This window comes from Falco punctatus (genome assembly GCF_963210335.1).
Source record: "Falco punctatus genome assembly, chromosome: 5".
Taxonomy (NCBI): domain Eukaryota; kingdom Metazoa; phylum Chordata; class Aves; order Falconiformes; family Falconidae; genus Falco; species Falco punctatus.
In genome coordinates, this window is record NC_137584.1 from 49,906,599 (window position 1) to 49,927,431 (window position 20,833).

Below are 20,833 nucleotides of genomic sequence, written 5' to 3' on the forward strand. Positions count from 1 at the left end.
ATAAAGAAGTTATTGCAGGTAACTGTTCACTTGAAGTCACAGTATCCTCTCAAGTCCCACATCACCTGCGGGTGCAGGAAACAGCCTAAACCTCTCATCTGGCATCTCTTAATTTCATCTCGTTGACAAAGACATATAGCTGCCATAGTAGATGACAGCAATGGCATAGGCTAAGCTACTTGTCCCTCCCAGTTCCTAGAAGACAATTCTGGGGAAACCAGTAGACACAAACAGGGCAAGCGACAGACCACCAACTGCAGATTTGAGACAGACAATGATTTTAGGATACTTAATTAGTTTTTGCTGTAGTTTCCCGCAATTTTTCTTGCTGGTGAGCTAGAGGCCAGCAGTCTGTAGCTGGAAGCAAAAGCTTTCTGGGGCTGGTAAGGGAGATAGGGAAAAATGCACCACTCTGATTAGCACTCTGAGAAGTACTGTTTGTGTGATGTTGACTAACAGGCAATCTGTAAGGTTTAGTGATATAAGCAGACCACAAAAATTGCATAGTAGTATGAAAAATGTCACTAAGCAAATATAACTTTTAAAGATAAAGAGATCAGTGCCTACTAGTTGAGGAAGTGGGATATCTTCATAGCTAGACATTGTGGGGTGTATTCAGTAGGCTACAGTTTATATGCTCTACTTCAGCAGGGCCGTAAGTAACTAGTTACAACTAGAGTTTATGTTAAAAAACAACCCACAGCCCAACAAACAGAAAAACCCCAAACTCCACAACTTTTTTTTTAAAAGGAGATGGGGTCTGAAAGTACTTCAGCCTTTACTTGACTACAATTCCTTTTCCCTCCTCCCCCAAAGTGGCTTGTTTCACCACAGAACAGACAACTTTTCCAACAGCTAGATGTATTTTTAGAAGGGTCTGAACCAGGCTTTACTCACTCTAGCAGAAAAGCAGGGGTATGCTGAGCATAGTGCTTCCTGTTGCACAAAAAAAAGTGTTGCAACTTTGTTAAAATAGAGTTGCATAAATCAAGCAGTTATCTGGTCATTATCTCTGAATGCCTCTTACAACAGAAAAAGTACTTTTTCTGTAAATCAAGTCAGAAAGCTTGCAAAAGTTCTGACCCCTCAAGTTCTTCCCAAAACCTAAAGGCAAGGAAGGAGAAAGTACTAAGCTAAACTTCATAATTTGACTATTTGAGTTCCAATACAAAGATCAAAGACATTGATGTTTTATTCTGAATTCTGGGAAATGGGTTGTAGACTTCCTCCATAGCAAAACACGGAACAACTAAGAACCAAGGCACTAAATTCAAGATGGGAGATGCCTCCCCCACCCGCAAATGCATGAAGCAGCTAATCTTAAATCTGCCTGTTCCACCCAGAAATGCATTTGCTCCCAGAAACTGCCAGCTCGCCTCCATCTGAATTTCTTCTCCTCGTGGTCAGGATGGCACACGACTGCCTGGGAGGTACTCCAGCCAGCTGCAGAGCTGCTGCGTTGGTTCCTGGGACACTTCGGACCATTGTGGGGTAAACTCTGCACAGGTCGGGCCTGAGCGGAGCTGAACTCTATAGTCACAGGTTTCCACTATTTTTCCCTTTCTATAAAGAAAGTGAGCTATAATCCACCTTATGTGCAGGACACACACTAGCAAAGCCTAAAGCACAAGGGCACTGCCAGAGTAGTTTTGCTAGCTGACAGCCAGGTTGTCTTGTGGTTTTTAAAAATAGCCTGCTTCTTCAAATGCCCTTCCCCCTCTACAGTGCTTCTACAGTTCAAGTTGGGCCACTCCCCATACCTGCAAAAACCTGTTGCCTTCATATGCTTTATCTGAGTGTAAACTCCATCCAAGATAAGGGCCTAGCAAAAGGCTTGCACAGCAGAAGCAAAGAGAGGATGTCAGAACAGCTGCAGCTGAACATACAGTCTTTACCTTCCCTGTTTTTGTGCTGCACACTTCCACCTTAGTCTTCTCTTGATATGCAGAAATGCACTCCAACAAGGAATGGACTACAAATAAGAATTTCCAGTCACAGGTTTTAAACCTGAGCCATAGGATGTAAGGAGCAAATCTTCATGAGGTGATAATTTATTCCAACTGTGCAATAAGTGCTGCAACAAAAGTCTTCAGAAATCTAGAACTACCTAGACAGCAAGCTAGAATTATCTTGGACCTGAAGCATCCTGCCATTTTCCATGTTCTCGGGATTTTGTGCTTCTCTGCTGGAGGTCAAGAAAGTAGTTTCTTCTGCCAGACAGATGACCCTAACTCTTAACACATATAAATGTTAGGGAATACATGGAGGACAAAAAAGTCCTCATTGAATCCTTGCCATAAGGAACATAGGAAAGGACATACTCGTACTGTCTGGTCTAAAGGCACTGCTTTTTTAAAACTGGGATGTGGATTTTTGTACTCTTAGACACAAAACCAGAGTTCTCTATTTTGGGTTAACATGGAAGGGGCTGAGGAAAAAGTCATCCCAATGCAAGGGTAATCAGCAGTGAATGAAAGGTCAAACACCAAATGGTGGTTCCATAAAAATGCAGGTTTTGTATGCACTTCACCAAAGTTCCACTCAACGAGTACTCAATGTTTATCCCACATCAGTAATAACCAAAAGGAATCCAATTTAATACTCAACACAATTTGTAGTACTCTATTTTGTACTGTGAAGTTCTGCAGCGATTATAATTTGATTTCCTCCTTTCATTCCCTCCAAGAACTCACTAATAATTTTTTTCTTTGTTTGTTGGCATTTGGGGGTTTTTTTTGGGGGGTGGGGGGGTGGGGTGGGGTGGGTGGTGGTGTTGGTTTGTTTGGGGTTTTTTGGAAAAGTACTTCTCACTGCACAGCTGCCATAAGGCCTAGCAAGTTCTAGCTAACTCACTGAAACAAGAGATTGTGCCAACAAAAACTTCGAAGGAATGGACATTGCTTAGCCAATTCTGCTTACCCTGAGCTAAATGACCCTTTGCTATCAAGGCCAGCAGTGGACAAGGGGAGAAGTGCAAAAGGATTGCTGTAACACTTCATGAACAGCTTAGTACTTGTAACTGAAGTCAATTCTTAGTTGTTTTTTTTTTTTTTTTTTTTTTTTTTTAATTCCAGAACAGTATTTTTTTCTGCTCAAATCTAGGCCTTGCTTCAGTTTTGTAAGAGCAAGCTACTTAAGAAAACAATAAAAAAGTTTTACAAAGTGCTCTCTGTTTATTTTAGTTGTCTTTATCTGACCTTTGTAGGTCCATCTCCAAACAGACCTGTGCATTTTTAATGCAGTAGCAGAAAGAGTAACAGCAAGGGACAAAAGCGTTGGCTACTCATGCCCGTCACTTCCCTGGGAACCCCCAGAGGAAGGCTGTACAAGTCTCTGCTCCACCCTGCTGCACAGGGGCTTCTCACAAGGTACACTGCTGTAGCTGCTGCATGGAGATCACAAACTCCTCTGGTTTCCCAGTAGTCTGGCAAATTCGAACACCTGTGGCAAATGGCTACCTCCAACCCAGCTTCTGAATGCACGCGGCTATGCCTACACTTTTGTCAGTCACCTCAAGACCTCATTCTGAAGGGTTTTATGCACAGGGACAACATTGCAACTTTGGAATTTAAGAAAGAAATAAGAGCTAAGCTGCATTTCAAAGCACGAAGTGCAGTTTTACATGCTACCTATGCTGTCTAAAAATTTTGGATCCCTTATATCACCCAACATTGCTAGGAAGGCAGGTTTCACAGGAAAATAACATACCTGCAAGAATTTTTGCTTTTTTCTTTTACTGTGATGGAATTTAGAGATCTTAGTTCAGACTAGAGCCCTTTGATTGGAAGGTGGAGAGAAAAGAGAGAGGTAGGTTTGGAATCTAGTCTTAAGAAAACATTATAGTGTGAGATGTACCCCAAGCTTGAACAACAAGAGCCCATACCAACCCTTCACTGACCTGATCAAACAGCTGTTTGCCTGTAGTGTTTGGCTGGATGGCAAACTCCAGTTCTGCATCCATAGTAACAACTCGAACATTGATCTAAGGAGAAAAACAAAAAGCATTGTTTAAGATGTATTGAAAGCTGTTTCTCAGTGTTAACACAGCACTTTGTGTACAATACAGTCTTCACGCTTTGATGCACTACCGTAACCTCTGTAATATACACACTTAAGCCCCAATTAGATTTGTATTATCACACCACCAAACTTAATTGGGGCACTGAATTTGCTGTCTTATCCAGATTGTCCTGCAGGTTTTCCCACTCAACACAGGACTGGACTGAGCTTCTAGATACACGAGTTACAAGTTGACCATTTTAGAATTGACCATTTCCAGGCCTAAACTCCCCTAGAATAAGGGTTCCTGTGAGTGCGCGGCATGCTTGCCTGCAGGCCATTCCTTGGATTACGAGAGGCCCTAATGACTAAATTTAAATTTAAGACTTATAAATTAACTTCCATTTATATTAGAGCTGGAATTAATGTGAGGTTTTAAAGGCAAAAGGCTGCAGATTATTCTTATGAAGCATTAACCCGATAAACATTCATTCTTTCCCTCAAAAATCTACTCAACACATAAAAACAGCAGTTAAGGTTACTGAATGATACTACAGGGCAAGGGTTCACTAAGCTATTGCTGTTAGTGAAGAAACAACATAACCAGATTTGCTGCAATGGCAGTAGATTGCAAGGCAGAGGTTACTATTGTATACAGAAGGCAAGAGTGTTTAATGACAAGAAAAAGTCTATTAGCAGTTAATCAGGAGACAAAATGAGCAACTAAGCTTGCAGGGAATAGCATAAGGACCAGCAAAATGGCAAATCAGGAAGGATTATCTCCAACTGTTCCAACTACAGGAGACTATTGCTTGCAGTATTATACTAAGTCTCAAAAAAAACCCCAACCACCAAAAAACAAATTTAAAACAAACAAAAAACCAAAACCGGGATGATTGTGTAGTATAGTTCTACTAACAAATTTGTAGCTTGGTATTTTAAAGGAAAGAGAGAAAAAGGTGGACATGTAAGCACAAAGCTAGACAGCAGGTAAGCTACAGGCACATAAGATTCCACGACAATTTCCCAACATTTTTCACATTACAGAAAGCCAGAGCTAACAGATCAGGAGAGCCTGTTACAGCTGCAGCACTGGTGCCCAGTGCAGAGGCACACACTTTAAGAAATGAGAGGAAGGGGCAGAAGAGGAATAGAATCACTCACTACAAAGCCTTGACACTGCAGTAGTTTCCAGATACTTAATTATGTATATTTAAACTCTAGGAGAAATGTCAGGTAAATCAATGTTACAGTTAACACAAAACTGTGAATAGAACAAGTTGCCTCAGCTAGTTTTAGTCAAACATATTAGAACAGTTTGCATTCCTTTTTTAGCGAGACATGAAAGCATCAAGTGCCTTTTAGCCTTTATAGAGTTGTTTCTTTCTGCTCTCTCCCAGATGCTAGAGTACCCTCCTATAGGAAGATAACTGAAGGCAGTTTCCAAGTCATGGAACCCCAGAACTGAACCAGAGAAGATGATGCTTAGATGCCCTGTCACTTACAAGCTGTACTTTTAAAACACAGTCCTTTAAATTAGGATTTTTTTTTTTTAAAAAATCCTCTAAAAGCAACAAGAAAGAACAAGCACTAAAGGTTTTCCAAGAGCTCCTTTTCCCAACTGTAGCATCTGAGATCCGTAATGGAGCATGGAAGTATGCTTAAGGCTTTCCTCCTGTGCCTTAAGAATCAAAGGTTTCCCAAACACCATTTCCAGCGTAGGAAGGGAGAGGAAGTTCAGATACCAAATTCTCAGGAACAGCAAGGCTGCAATTCAGAGATGTGACCTTAAAAAGCTCCTGTTGCTTAATCCCTCTCTTAACAATAAATCCTTAATCATATTCTAATCCCTTTCTACCCCCTTCAAGAAAACATATGCTCATAATCCACAGTTTTGTATTGTGCAAGTTACTGTACTTCTGGCTGAAACGCTGCAGTGGGTGTAAAACAAGTATCGCTTTACACACTGGAGAACTTGAGTGGATGTGCTTCCCACTCCTTCCCAGAAAACCTGCAGGATGTTGGCTGAGCAGAGAATTCCAGCTGGTGTCAGTACCTCTGTCTTTCGCTCTACCTCCTTAGTGGTTATTTGCTAGTAAAAAGAGGTGAACTCCCTAGTTTAGGGGGATACTCTGTATTATTTCAAACCTAAAAGACCCTTCTGGATACAGTCCCTTTCCCAAAGGATCAGCTATATAGTGAGCTATTTAGTGCTAAAATCATCTACCTGCTATATCTTTTAAGAATTGTTTTAGTATTAAGACTAAAATTTGAAGTAATCTGCTTTCCACTTCAACCATTTAAAGCCATAAGCATGTAGGCACATGACTACTTGGTTATCCAAAAAGCTTTCAAGGACACTTGGGGCATACGGTAAAGGTTAATTTCTGTGTTCTTAAAGGGCTGAACAACCAGCAGGATAAAGAGGAATTCCCTGGTGTGCCCTCAGACAAGCTGCTAGCCGCACGACAAGGGCAGCAAGAAGAGACAGGGCCTCAAGCAATGTCACTTCAATGAGTTGATGACTGCCTGGCAAAACCCTTTGAATCTTTTTCATGCCATATTAAGTCTTCTTACTTCTCATCTCCAAACCTTAGCCTTGAAATCAAGAATATAATGGTTTTAACAGTGTTTCTAAACAGATGCCCTACAGAGAAGCTGGTAGTGAAACAGGCAAACAGAGCTTAACCCACTTGAAACCCTGGTTTAGACAGTCTGAAGAAACCTTGACATCTTTTAGACTGAGACACAACCAGTTTGGCATTCAGCTCAGACCACATGAAACTCCCCATGGCACCAAGATGATTAAGTCAAAACACCCAAGGGTGCTAACAGAGTCAAGGTATTGTTGGGGAGAAAACCAGGGAACAACTCAGACTAATTTGTATCAGCAACAAAAAAAGCAAGACACAGTTAAGACAACTTTCACAAGTGAAGTCCTGCTTACCCTGTGTAGGCAAGGCAGGTCATTTGTAAGATCCCCATCAAACCCTGGCAGTTCCCCAAGACAAAACTGAAGCTATAACCAAAAAGAAACCAGTTTTTAATTGTTCCATAGCACAGGTGCATGGAGGTGGAGGGGAACACATGGCTGTTATACATGAAAAAAGGGTTTTTAAATACACATAGCATGCTAAAAATCCTAGACAGTAAGATGTAACTTCCTTCTCAACAGGCCAGTGCCATAACACTTTATGATTACACTTTTATGTCTGAGACTAACATACTCAAAATGAATGACAAATAGGGCCTTAGAAGGTTTGCTTGTGTGTACGAAAACATTACAGAAGACAAGGACTTTCCTCTTCTCTTGTCTTAGGGTGCATAAAATTGGTAACAGATTTGATCCAGAGGGAAAAAACATGCTGTTGAAAAGACAACGCCATTTGCATTAAAAGGAAGAAAATCTCTATGCATTGTAAGAGACTACAGAAACCAAAGAACTTACTACACTGAGTGACTGAACACTAATTCCATGACATCAGACCGTTCAGGGTAGACTGTAACGTGTTACCTACTTTTCCAACTGGGACAAGAGAGTGGAAGTAAGATGAAAGACTTAACATCTCTTCTAATGTTAAGTCAGTAGATTGATCTATGGAACACCGCAGCCTTTCAGAGACTGTGCACTATACAGTATCTAACTTGGCAAATTAACATGCCATTTGAAAAACATTCAGAAAACTTTGCCTCTTATGGAGGAAACATGCTGCCAACCAGCTGAGTGGCATCATCTCCTCCGTGCAAGATCCAAGGCATAAACAGGAACCCAAGATGACATTGCCTCTTCAATTCCTTCCTCTCAAACACCCAATTTCCAGGTGTGTTGGACACTATGCATACGTAGGTAGTTTCTCCTAAGGTCTCTCTTGAGCTATACAGCCTATTGGTCCAGAATCTGTCTCCAGTTGCAGGTAACATGGTATCTCTGAAGTTAACCATCCCCCACCCCTCCCCTCCCCTGCCCTGATATTGCAGCTCCACTGCAAAATATCCTACACTCAAAAGGGAAAGGAAGGCAGAACAGGGAGAAAACCCACAGCCAACACACACAGTAAGCCATCATGGATATTTTGCACCTTGATGCATGAAATCTAATACCTCTTAAGTCCACCTGCATAATAATATAGTTCAGTAGAACCATGAAGTTGTGCAAGTAAATTTTAATACCATACAATTATTTCCAGTGAATATATAAGATAAAGAACAGTAAATACCAACTTTTACCCATACACACAAGACAAACCAGTATTTCATGTGTTGCATATCATTATAATTATGCAGTTCTAAATACCTCAGACAATGCTCAGGAATATTTTCTTCCTCTTTCCAAGCAGGGATAAAGACCAGTCTCTTAAATAGCAGGTTTACAAGTGCAAATGTTAGTGAAGTATCTTCCCAAGTGGTGGCAATTAGCAGTATCATAGCGTAGAAACCTAGATAGGCATGCCTTCTTTCTTCATCACTGGATGCCTGGAAATCTCAGGCAAGTAGCTAGTACACATACAGCATTTAAGTGCTGTACCTGCACAACACATACCATGAAAACCAGCATGCAGGCCTATTAAGGTTTCTTGCAAATAGGCAAACTGACCGTACAGCACGTGGACATACTTGTGCTGAAGGAATACGGCAATCTTAACAAATAAGAGAAAGCAGTGGTAACAAGAATACTACTAAGCAAGCAGTAGTATTAAGCTTGCATCCTCACTTCTGCAGGTCTACTCCTTCACCAAATAAGCAACAGCTACCATTGTACTTGTAGTAAAAGACTTTTGCCCTGAGTTGCGATGCATCTGCACAGATGAAGCAATCTCATTTCAACCCTAGGCATCAGGCTTCTTCATAGCCACGTGTAGTGATTAAGTATCCGGTAACAGGAAAAATAATCTCATGTAGCAGCATCAGAAAGGCACTGAAACTGCTCTCTGTTCTTCCATCTTCTTCCATGCACTAGTGTTCATTTATTCTAGACCCAAAAATAAAGATTGATATTGTGCTAACTGATGGAGTAACCGTAGTCCCAGCTCCTGGTAACTGTTTTTGGAAAATTTTCAACTTTGATTAGAGAAAAAAATCCTACAGGCTCCAATGCTCAGAGCTGACATGCTAACACCTTGCTGTCTGCGTTTCTCTGTCCTCTACAAGTTACTTAAGTCAACTTAAGTTCAGAGACCGTGGAGAGGAGAGGATAACTCTGGGAGGGTAAGTAGCACAAACAACTGGAAAGATATTTGTTCAATTTATTATATTATTCTTCAGTACCTAAAAACATCAACATGTCAAGAACACAGCACTTAGAGCCAGTTCTGTTTCTTCTCTCACTGAGTAACCTGTCTGATGGATCAGACCTCATCTAGTAACATATTTTATGTGGCCCCATGCGACAGACTAGGCATACAACAAAATTTGAGCCATGTGAAATTACAACTGAATGACAAGTTGTGCATCTGAATTCTCCATAGCTTCTGTCAAAGCAGGACACAATATCATGAATATCAAGCAAATTTATTTTATGATATCAAATTATATTAAAAAAATTGATTTGCTGATGCAGGACCGCCAAAGCACGGCTTCCCTCCCAGTTGGGCTCAGCACCTTCATCTTGCTGGAACTACTGTAGCAACACATTCTGACCTGTAGGTCTGAGAAATAGTTACAGGTGTTAACTTGGAGAGGTCAGAACAGACAAGAGGCAGGTGAAGGGATGAACAAATTACAGGCCTGCAAACAATGGTTTGCAGCATGACTGAAGACAAGGATGTGGTCTATTACAATCCCCAGAAAAACACCCCATTTCCTGGTATGATGCTATTGCATAGAAGGAAAAATTACATTCTTGTGTGTATGTGTCACCAGAAGCATTACAGGCGACTGTTCTGTTCTGCTTGCCTGATGACTTGCTGGTTGGAATGCTGTCACCCAGATCTGAATGCCTCTTTTGGAAGGGAGCAAGATATTCCAGGAAAGTCTGCACTAATCTGCAGGTCAGGTGGTTTTGGGTTGGTTGTGGGGGTTTCGGGGTATTTTTGTTTCAAACTGGAGTTTATTTGTTAGCATGGCACTGATCTCTTCCAAACGCAGTTGTCTGAAACATGATGTATCTATAGAGAAGACAGCAACTTTTAAACCCACAAGGAGAAAAATACCAAAAAGCCCTCTTATTTTGCAGGCTGGGTAACAGGAAAAGAAAGTAATTGCTGGAGTGGATGATATCAGGGCACTATGTAACTACTTTCACACAGCCTTCAGACAACATAAGTTCAAGTCCTCCCCAGTGCTACATTTTTATGCTTTAAAGGGTCTCCATGAACTAAGACGAGAAGACAAATGACAAACCTGCAATTTCTCTTCTATGGGAAGGAGAATCTGATTCTCATGAGAGTGTGAGAGATGTACAGCACAACACTGAAGAAAGCCTTTCACATGCTCCTATTCTGCTCCCATGCCAGAATCATTTCTGTCCTGCCCAACACAACTAGCATTTCAGAGAAGGCAGTGGCAGCACAGCAAAACAGTCCTGAGCATTCCCTTCCAGACTGAAGAGCACACAGTTTGCCGACAAGGGAGAAAACAGCCTCATCAGTTCACAAAACACGAGTAGGGGACGGTCTCACTGGCATCCACTTGACTGACAAGGCAAGCTCATTGCACCCATTTAACCGACCCAGTTTCTCAGCATACCATGTTAAATCAAAAAGACCAAACTGCAAATGGAAGGACACATTCCATTTCAAATCTCGTGTTAAACATTGCTTCCTCATTGCAAATAAATGGGAACATTAAGTCACATTCCACTGAAATTCCTCCGAATCCATGAAGCACTTAAGTACTGCTGTACTTGCAACAGGTGAAATTAGAGTTGAGTAGGCTGGTCTTTGTTCCTTAAAACCTTGCTCACCTTCCCAGGAGATGGGGAAATACCACTGAGGGCAAATACAGTTGCATATAATCTAGAAGGTAGTAGTTACTTTAAAATTGTCTAGCGTGGTTGTTAGCCTTAACTACTAGTCAACTTTAACGCAACAGCTTGTACAACCATATTTCTTTTGTAGTATTCTTATGTATTTAAGGAGCAATAACTGTATCAGCTATACTTAACTTTAATTTCTTAACTTTACACTAAGTTTACTCAAGGCAATAGGATCCCAGGTATTTGCTGCTCTTGTGTAAGGTGAAAAAGCCTTATAACAACTTAAGAGGAAGATCTTCTGAAGAGGAAAAAAAAAAAAAAAAAAAAAGTACTTTGAGGGGAAGCCAAGAATAATTTTTAAGTGAAATTTGTAAGCTAGACTCTTTTGGATGAAGGGGGGGTGGGGTGGCGCTTATGTGTCAGGAAAACCTTGAATACCCATATCTGGGGAGTCATCCAGAAATTCCAGTTTTAGCAAAGCAGGTTGACTTTTCAGAACAAAATCCTCCCTCCCTGCCAGCATACACAAACAGATCATAAGAAAGCCAACCTATTGAGCTTGCTTTTGCAGCCAGGTCACTTAACTCTTCTTCATGAGATAGCACGAAATCTTCCTTATAATTAAGCATGAAGATAATCCTAGCACATAAGTTTAAACTTTTTTAGTTTAGATGAGCAGAAGAAGATGGTATACTAAATTACCTGCCTATCTCAGTTTCCTTAACCAAAGCCTGATATATCCTCTGTCAGCACGTAATAACTGCATAGCAGGCATCTGCATGAAAAGCTGAGAAGCAGCCATGGCTGTAATCCAGTTCTTTACCCAAGGTCAAGCAATAACGCCCTGCATGCCAAAAGATCATGAAGATTCCATGCAGGTGCGGCAAGCTCACATGACACCATCTCCGATGGCCCCGGTTCCCAAATGCCTAGGTCTCAGCCAGACTTCCAGCACCTTCCACCACCTCTAGTCAGCTCCATACAGTTAACATTATTTGCTCAGTGAAACAGTAAAACCAAGCAAGTACTCTTCCCAGAGAAAAATCTTTCTTCACCCACCAAGGTTTCCCCCAACTCTTCCTTAACAAGCAACCTACATCATTCTGTCTTGAGTTAGGAAGAAGTAAAAAAAATTGAGACACAGATGCCTTATTAAAATTTTAATTTTTTTTTTAAATGTTCTGGCAAGACATAAAGCAATGCAGTTTGAGCCTGAAAGGCCCCAGGATATTGCCCTTAAACAAAGCGCTTGTGCATTTAGGAAGCCCATATGTTCTTCATGCAAAACATTTGCTCTCACTTTCTGTGAGGGATGCAAGAATGGCTTACTCTGAACACAGACAACATTAAGAAGCAGAAGGAGGGTTTATGGTGTTCTGTTGAAATATATTAACTTTTAAGACTTTCTGATGCTGTATAATACTCTGTTAGCATTGTTGGAATGTCTGTGTACAAGCTAGAGCCTATTCTTTACAGAAGGAGCACACACCAGTGACAGCAGGCTCAGCGCGGCACTGCTGCTTGGACAAGCCATTTGCCCTCAATGGATGTTAGGATGGATTTAGGAACACTGACGGCAGCAGCAACAAGAGGTCCTTTGTACCTAAAGGATAAATACAAAGGGAATCTACAGGCCACTGGAACAAACTCTTTCATGCACAGACTGTTTTATCATGACTGCTGTTGCATCTAATTAAACGTAATGAAGTTGCAAGACTAAGGCTTTACACATGAAGTTTAAACAAAAGCCCCACAACCAATCCTTAAATAAGCTTTATCTCACTAAGTCACTCAGAGTCCAAGTGAATCAGATCATCTTTCGTGGTCTTCCATCAAAAACATCAACATGGGGACAAGTGTAGATAATACAGAGGTTTAAGATGTCAAGTTTTATTAGGAGTTAAGAATCTTGTAAACAATGTAACATCTCCAATATTTATGTGAGTCAGCTACATAAAGTAATATGATCCTTCTGTGATTCTTGTAAGGGAAAATAAAATTAAAAAAATGTGGAGTACGTCATAGTCTTGATCCAGAACACAAGCACAATTTCATACCTCTGCTTGGCTTTTTCATTTGGAAGTGACAGGCACACAACAATTTACGCAGAAGTCAAACTCCACACTACCAAGTCACAACAAACAGTGAAGAGGTCTGAAGGCATGAATAATCTAAATAAAAGCTGTAATAGCCTCAGAGCTTCCCCTGAATCCAAGGCAGATTCTACACCAATACTGGTGCCTTTTATTCCAGAACTTATGCAGAGGCATAGGTTGTAACAACATGCATGGAAAACCCAGAGCCATTCCGAAGAGTCAGAAGTCTGACAGATACTCACCTGGAGACCCAGCAGCCACACAGCCTGTCAGTGTACAGCTCTCAACACCTTCAGTAGTCCCTGCACGAACAGTACTAGCACAAGGTACGATGGTTGTTCTTCAGGGGTGGACAACCAGCACATTATATTGGAGCAGAGTGGGCTGTGTGAATGCAGGGAGAGCCTGTGACTGTAAACAAATTGTTTAGAGGAAAGCAGCCTTTTTTGGGCTGCTTGTTTCTGTAGGGAGTAGATTGTGTTTCTTCCACACTGGAGAATCAATGCTGGGGAAAGATACTTTAAACAGGACATTATTATTTCCACTATGTAGAACTACTCTTGAATTGGGGTTCTTTCCAAGCCAAAAAGCCTCCTCAGATACTTGTTTCCCAATTACTTGCTAGAGAAACAGTAGGCTTCTGTCACTTAAAGTGACAGCAGAGTTTGTGTTTCAGTTTGTACAGCCAAGATTCTACAGTTTCTGTGACTGGTGTTTTAGGCCAATAGCTCAAAGAAAATGAGATGTCTAGCTGGAACTCCAGGTAGTCAATTGGCAGGCAAGCCAGATTAGTAGCTTTGAAAAGGCTTCTCTCAGAGACCTAAATTATTATTTAATCTCACAGGATTATGCCCTGAGAGTTTAAGGGGACCAAGAACCAACTGTTGGAGAAATGTTCTCAACAACCATGCTCTTCCTAGATGGAGATGTTATAGGACACAAAGCAGTATTTTCATCAGATGCGAACTGGAAAAAGCTCAAGGATGTTCAAAGGCATGGAATAATTTCCATGCAAGGATCAACTAAGCTAGTTAGGACTTCTCAGTTTGCAAGAAAATTAACTGAGGCTAGGATGTAAGAGCACATCAATTAATGAGTTACATGAACAGGGCGGACAAAGACCACATGTTCATTGCTCTATCAATAGTATAACTACAGGGCATCACCACTCTGAACAAGAAAAAGGCTTTTTAAATAGTGTTGTAGCAAGGAGTTTTTTAGATAACTTTCCAAACAGTGTGAAGGTTATCTAGGACAGCCTTTGTTAAAGCATACTGTGGATGCTGAAGTTCACATGGCTTCAAGGGGAAACTGGACAAGTTCACAGAAATCCATTTAGTAACTCATTATATAGGAACTTCCAGCCTCCAAAACCTCTGCAGCAGCTCAGAGGAAAGCAATGATGCGTATCTTTGAAATACTCTTCCTCAGGCATCAGCTTTTGGCCAACATCAGGGGTATACTATCAGGCTACAGGGGCTTTCTGCCTCACCTACAAGGCCAGCCATGCTCTTACAGAAGTCTAAGTGCAGAAGGGACATGAACCCCATTTACTTAACAAGAAATAGCAGTTTAGCAAGTCACACAAGACCTGGTAACAATGTACATTCATTCTGCATTCTAGATAAGAATCCATTTGTCAAAGAGGGATTTATTGATTCGATACCCTACCCTTCTGTTTTACCTGTTCCATAATCAGCCTCTTTCATTTTACCTCATGGACTTTGGTGGAACATACCACATGGTATTTGCGAAATTTATGAGTGGGATTATGTGATGTGATCACCTCTGATAGCTTGATAACCTGATTTATATCCTATACATTACAATGCTTACACTTCCCAACAAGGTACTTCAAACAGTACAAAACAGGTACTATTTGCTCCCTGATAAAGGTAGGTCATTGCAAGTCCTGGAATGTCACCTAAGCACAAAGAGATTGCTCTTGAGAAGCTATAGATCACACAGAGAAAGTGATTGGAAGGATCAGCAAAATACCACTTCCTGACCCCTCAAACAGCTTGAGGGCTTCTGAGATGAAACTCTTCATAGGCCCTTCACTACAGAAGTGTGATGGCAAACAAATATGCACCAGTGATTCCCAAAGTGTACCCAGAGAATAGTGCGGGCAGAAAAAGTAACTTTCAAAAGTTTCCTTGCACAGCTGCATCAGTTTTTAAAGGCAAAAGCTATTCTCTCCTACAGCCAGATCACTAAATATCAATTACGCAAAGCCACCCTCTAATTCACACCACATACCTTGTACACCAGGAACTTTCTATGATCACTTATATCTACAAAGACAAAAGGTTGTGAAAGCTTAGCTTGCTTAATTAAAGTGTACTTGGCAAGATGTTAAGAGTAACTTTAGCTCCCACAAAGAGCTCTGAAAAGTCTGTATGGTAAGATCTGGGCTTAAGTCCTCTACTGGGCTACACTGGTTAAATTCAGGCACCCCAGTATAAATGTGAGATTCTTTAATCTCTACTTCTTCAGGCAGCAGGCAGCTCAGATCTGCTCTACGCATCTGCAGAATGGTGGTCTCTTGGCAGAACTGAGCATCTCTACACCCATTTCATAAGTGTGTTCAGGATTCATCAACTGGATGCCTATTGACTCATCCCCAGAGAAGCCTCTCACACACATTACACACACAGAGGCTGTAATAATCACAGCAAATACAGATAATTTCATGTAAAATCAAGACAGGAAGAGATGGTGATAGTGATGCCTCTGCATTTTACAAAACAGCTAGAGCTGTTCATGAAACTGGGAGGGAGAAGCAAGAGCACAATAACCCTCTCTCAAAAAGGGCAATTCCACACTCCCTTCCCAAAGCTAGCAGGCGGCTACAGACTTACTGTAGGGGTGTCAGCACCTCTTCCATTGAGCCTACACAGTAAGTAGCCAAATACAAGTCTTTGGTCATCAGGCAACACTTTCTCTAGCTTAGTCAATTAGAAGATGAATCCTGCATGTTAATTCTTAGACTTGGGATTTTTACTTTAATTGAGAGCTGATAGTATCAGGTGCTCATCAGTCCCAGCTGAGCACATGGCTGCTACTCATGCACTCTCAAAGATGAGAGCGGATGCAGAGAAGGCAGGTGATTTTTCCCCACTATGAAGTAGGAATTAGGAGAAACAAAATCTGGATCTGAACAGATGAGCAATATGGAAGCAACATGGTTAGCTGCTGTACTTGAGCTACGCCTTGTTTCCAGCCTCACATAGCAAAAATTTTCTCCCTTTCCTAGGGGAAAGGATCCCATACATGGCTCAGTAAAAGCCAGACACTTCAGTTGCTTCTGCAAAAAGCTGCACTGCTCAGCTCACAGGCTAAATTTTTATCTAATGCTGAAACCAGGCTTCAAAGCAAGCACACAACACAGCTAAAATACATTACTTAACAGTGTGCAGTGTGGTTCACTGATCTTAGGCAGCACTGCCTTCCTTCAAGGTCAATTGAGTGATTATGGGATTTGCAGCATGCATAAAGCTCTTTGGACAGAGTGCCAAACAAGAACAACAGCGATTCGGGAATCTTCAGTGGTCATCAAGACGACTTATTCTCAAAAAGTCCTGACATACCACAGCTTTTTTTCATGGACTGAGGAAGACGTTCATGTGGGCGGAGGGAGGAAGAACAGGAAGGCTTATCTCCCCCCCTCTGCCCTTTAAGAAGGCTAAGAAATTCTTTAAGCAGTGACTAACATAACAGTTAACACCCTTGATTTCTCTGGAACAGCTAACATCCCAGAACAAACTGCCCTCAGAAATGCTTACTCAGCTCATGCAGTAAATAAGGGTTTTGGCACAACTGTGAGCTCATTCTCTTACAACTTTAGTTGCAAACTACTCCTTAAATTTACTGTTAATAGGACCCTCCACCTTCCTTTTGCAGCTATGAGTGGGAGTTCTCACATTTGGCATAGGGAAGCTTCCTTACATTTACATTTTGCACCACAGATACACCTCCTGGTATCAAGTATGCTATACACCAAATCATGCGATGTACTGCAATTGGTGCTTACAAGGAGAGGGTAAGATTTTATTCCTGGCTAAATCTATAACTATCCATAAGCTAAGAGTATTTTAATTAATTATAAGCACTTAAGGATATGAAAATATATTTTTATTTCCGTCCAGTTCTAGCAATCTGCTGTGAAGAACTCAGACAAAACTGCTATGTGTAGTTAAAAGATACATAATCAAGAATAAATTAGGAAGATCTGAGAACAATTATTATTTGTATTTAGCATAAATTCCTGTCACTACATTTGCATCTCTTTGGCCTAGCTTGTCATAAACCTGTTGAACTTTGATGCCATAACCTGTTCACAGACAGCTGAAGGTTTGGAATAAGACTTGCATGCTGTCTTCAAGGTCTTTTTTTCAGAATTCATGTATATTCAGCATCAAACAGGTATGGAGGACTTGTCTAACCACCTAATGCTTAGCACACACTAGCACATTATTAACAACAAAACGGGTGGGAAAAAGCTTTTGAGTCATCAGTTCCCGTTCCCCACTCCTACAGGCAGCAGCATTTAGTAGTCTCCTTGTCAAGCTTTATGTTAAGGGATGTTAGGTCCTGGAACAGTCTCCTAATAAGAGCAACAAGGAGTAAAAAAAACCCACTCCTACCCACCCACAACACCAACACCACCAAATCCAAAAAAACAAACAAAAAAATATCCTAAACCACACCACACACACTTGACTGCTCTAATGTTTTAAAGTCTCTTGAGCCACGAGTTCTGCTTAGAGCAATTCTTCCTCTTCTTTGGCATTTGAATCTTTACATTTTATACAGGTGAAGGAAGAGGTAACTTCTTTAATTCTGCCATGCTAAACCAGCCAAGCACTCTCTTATTGTGAAGTGGCTTTCTGCCTCTAGTCATCCCCAAACCCTTCTCTACATTCAGCTTTGAATTTGTCTCTTCTGGACACAGGTAAGTGCAACTTATATTCAAGGAAAGAGCTCGCTAGCACCTTCTATTAATGCTTTCTGTTAGAGAAACCCTATGCATTGCAGATGACATGCACAAGACAGTCATACTACCACCGATGAACCCATATCCTCCCATCCTATATAGTGAGGCACCTTCTTCCTCCACACCTCCAAGTTTAACTATTGCAATGGGACCTTCTTGCCCCAGCTCTTCAACCCCCTGTATATGGTGGTCCTCTGCATCAATAATACCTCCCCCTCAACAGCACGGCATTAGCAGATTTCATTCGTATGCTCAGCTTTCTGATCACAGGCCATTAATAAAGGCATTAAAAAATGGTGCCTCTGGATGTCATTCACTTTATTTTCTCTTCAGCACCAGAAGCTGTTAGACTGCATTTACTGCTGTGCTCTCCTTACACATTTTATACGCATGCACACAAGTATTACAGATTCTTGTGTGACACTACATCAAATGCTCTACTGCAAAGCTGACTTCATTTCTTGTGAAGCTTTAATTTTTTTTTCCTCCCAAGAGGAAATTAAAAAAAAATAAATAATCTACCTTCGATAAAGTAACTGCTGGTAGGTCAGATCAAATTAACAGGTCTGCAGACCAGAGATCATATTCCCTTCTTCAGTAAGTACTGTTCATTAGCCCACAGCCATACTGTTCTTGCCACAATTTATTAGACTGGTTTATTTTGCAAAAGGATGTAATTCAGCTGAAACACCATCCATTCAGTGAGTCAAACAGAAATAAACTGGTAACACACACCTAAGAAAAACACGGAGTGCATGCAGGCACTTCAGCAATGAAAAGATGTAAAGCTGAGCAAATAAGTTTATTTAGCATTTCACTTGTTTCCAGATAGCATAGCAAGATTTGGACAAGATGACATCCCTTGCATTTCCTTACATAATAATTCACCACCTGTGAAGCCTAATGAACCTCTGTACAGACTAGATGGAAATTATGTATCTGAACTGTTGATGAACTCCCAGCCATGAGCCCTTATGAACTGCTACAAGTTATATATTTATAGCTTACCTTAGAGAGACCTCATTACTTTGTAACTGTCAAACATAGCAGACTGACTGTATTTGAATTATAAATCAACACTTCCCTATACTAACAAATACATTTATTTCAGATTTTTTTTTTGACTGTTACTAAAATTTGAGTGCTATAAACATGCATCAGATCCCACTAATTGTGATTAAACATTACCACAAAATCTGGAATATAGTTCGCTTTCTAGCACTTTGGTACTCCATTAAAATATGTTCTAGTGTTAATGGATTTACTATTTTTTTACTGTGAAAGAATAAACTACATGATCTGTAAGCTTTGTGCATACATGCTTAATTTTTTAAAACCAACAGTTTCATATAAAATGTTTAACTTACTGGTTTTAGGGGGTGTGGGTTAGCATTGCCAAAGTTTCGCTTTGGCATCTTAATCTTTACTTATAAACAACTGATGACCAGTGTTTCAAACTCCCACAGCAGCATGAAGTCTGCCAAGCAACATCATATTTACTTCTGCCATGCAGACAAGACACATGCAAATAAGCGTAGGTAATAAATATTTAGTACCCATGTCAAACACCTCTCAGAAACAAACTGCTTCCCTGTGCATCCCAAGAGTTCATGCTATCATTCCTCACGCATGCCAAAGGCTGTTGTCACATTCATCCTGAACACAGTTCTGCCTCTGGAGTGACGGCTTTACATTCTCTCCCCCAGCCCCCTGCAAACGCACAGGAATCCTATTTAGCTGTATTAAGACCAAATGAGCTGGGTTGGGAAGGATCCAAATCCAGTCTCAGTCTGAAGCAGTCAGACCAAACAGTGTGTTTTATTAAAATAACCTCTGCAAAATTCCTTTTTGTTTTACAGTAAGGTGGCAGTTAGCCCTACTGAGCAGCAGATTAAAAAAGGCACTTATATTGTACAAGCTACTGGCATGAAGCCGCGTCCATAAATCCCAGCTAGTAGGTCACATCTCAGAAATCATTAAAGTATAGCTGTCCTTCCCCAGAAGGCAGCAGTTTACACCATCCACTTCTGTTATTCAGTGGCTAGTAAGCAAAGAAACAAACAAAAGTCACCATCTATGACAGAATATGAACATAGCCATGCCAGGTAAAAGGATGAATACAGCTGTTTGATTTTTGGTGAGGTTTTTTGTTGTTGTGATGTTATTTGGTGGGTTTTGTTTTGGGGTGGTTTTTTTTTGTTGTTTTTTTTTTTTTTAAGAGATTAAAGAGTCTTTCAACACCTATCCATGGCTTCCAGTACGACTTAGTCCTAAATCAGGATTTCAGATTATTCTGACCAAGATATTTCAAGAAAGCACTCTGTAATTAGCAAATGGCTAATAAGGCTGAGAGAGATTATTCACACACAACCTTTTATATCCATGCATTATAAATTATATATTTGTTCCCCCAGTTGCAGAAGGGTCCTTCCAGTATACATTTTTATATGCAGTAATATGTCACCTCCTACTGAAGAAACTGAAAACGACTTGGTACCTTTTTTTTTTTTTAGTTGGTTTACAGAAACTGCAATCTAAATTAACCTAACCACTTTTTTTTTTTTTTTTTTTTTGGGGGGGGGGTAGTACATTAAACCTAACTTTAATGTTATGGTGGTAAAACATCAATTGCTTATTACCATAAAGATAAGCCTGTTAACTCTCATTTCACAGAGTGCAGCTAATACTCGCTTAAGTCCTTCACTGTGCTGTATTTTAAGAAATACTGCCTCTATTGAAAATAGACAGCAACAACAATCCGTTCTGATTGTGCTCATCAGGGCTCAAAAGTGTGCCTGGTCCAACGACTGCTCAAAGCTTCGCATCAGG

General features: G+C 40.7%; 1 protein-coding gene across 1 annotated transcript in view; it reads right to left on the bottom strand.

Moving 5' to 3' along the window:
* EZR (ezrin) overlaps positions 1-20,833 on the bottom strand; it is a 36,179-nt gene that overhangs the window by 13,879 nt on the left and 1,467 nt on the right. Inside the window, exon 2 of the mRNA XM_080390045.1 lies at positions 3,899-3,982. Coding sequence (XP_080246171.1) covers positions 3,899-3,982 — 84 coding nt within the window. The remainder of the gene's footprint in view (positions 1-3,898; positions 3,983-20,833) is intronic.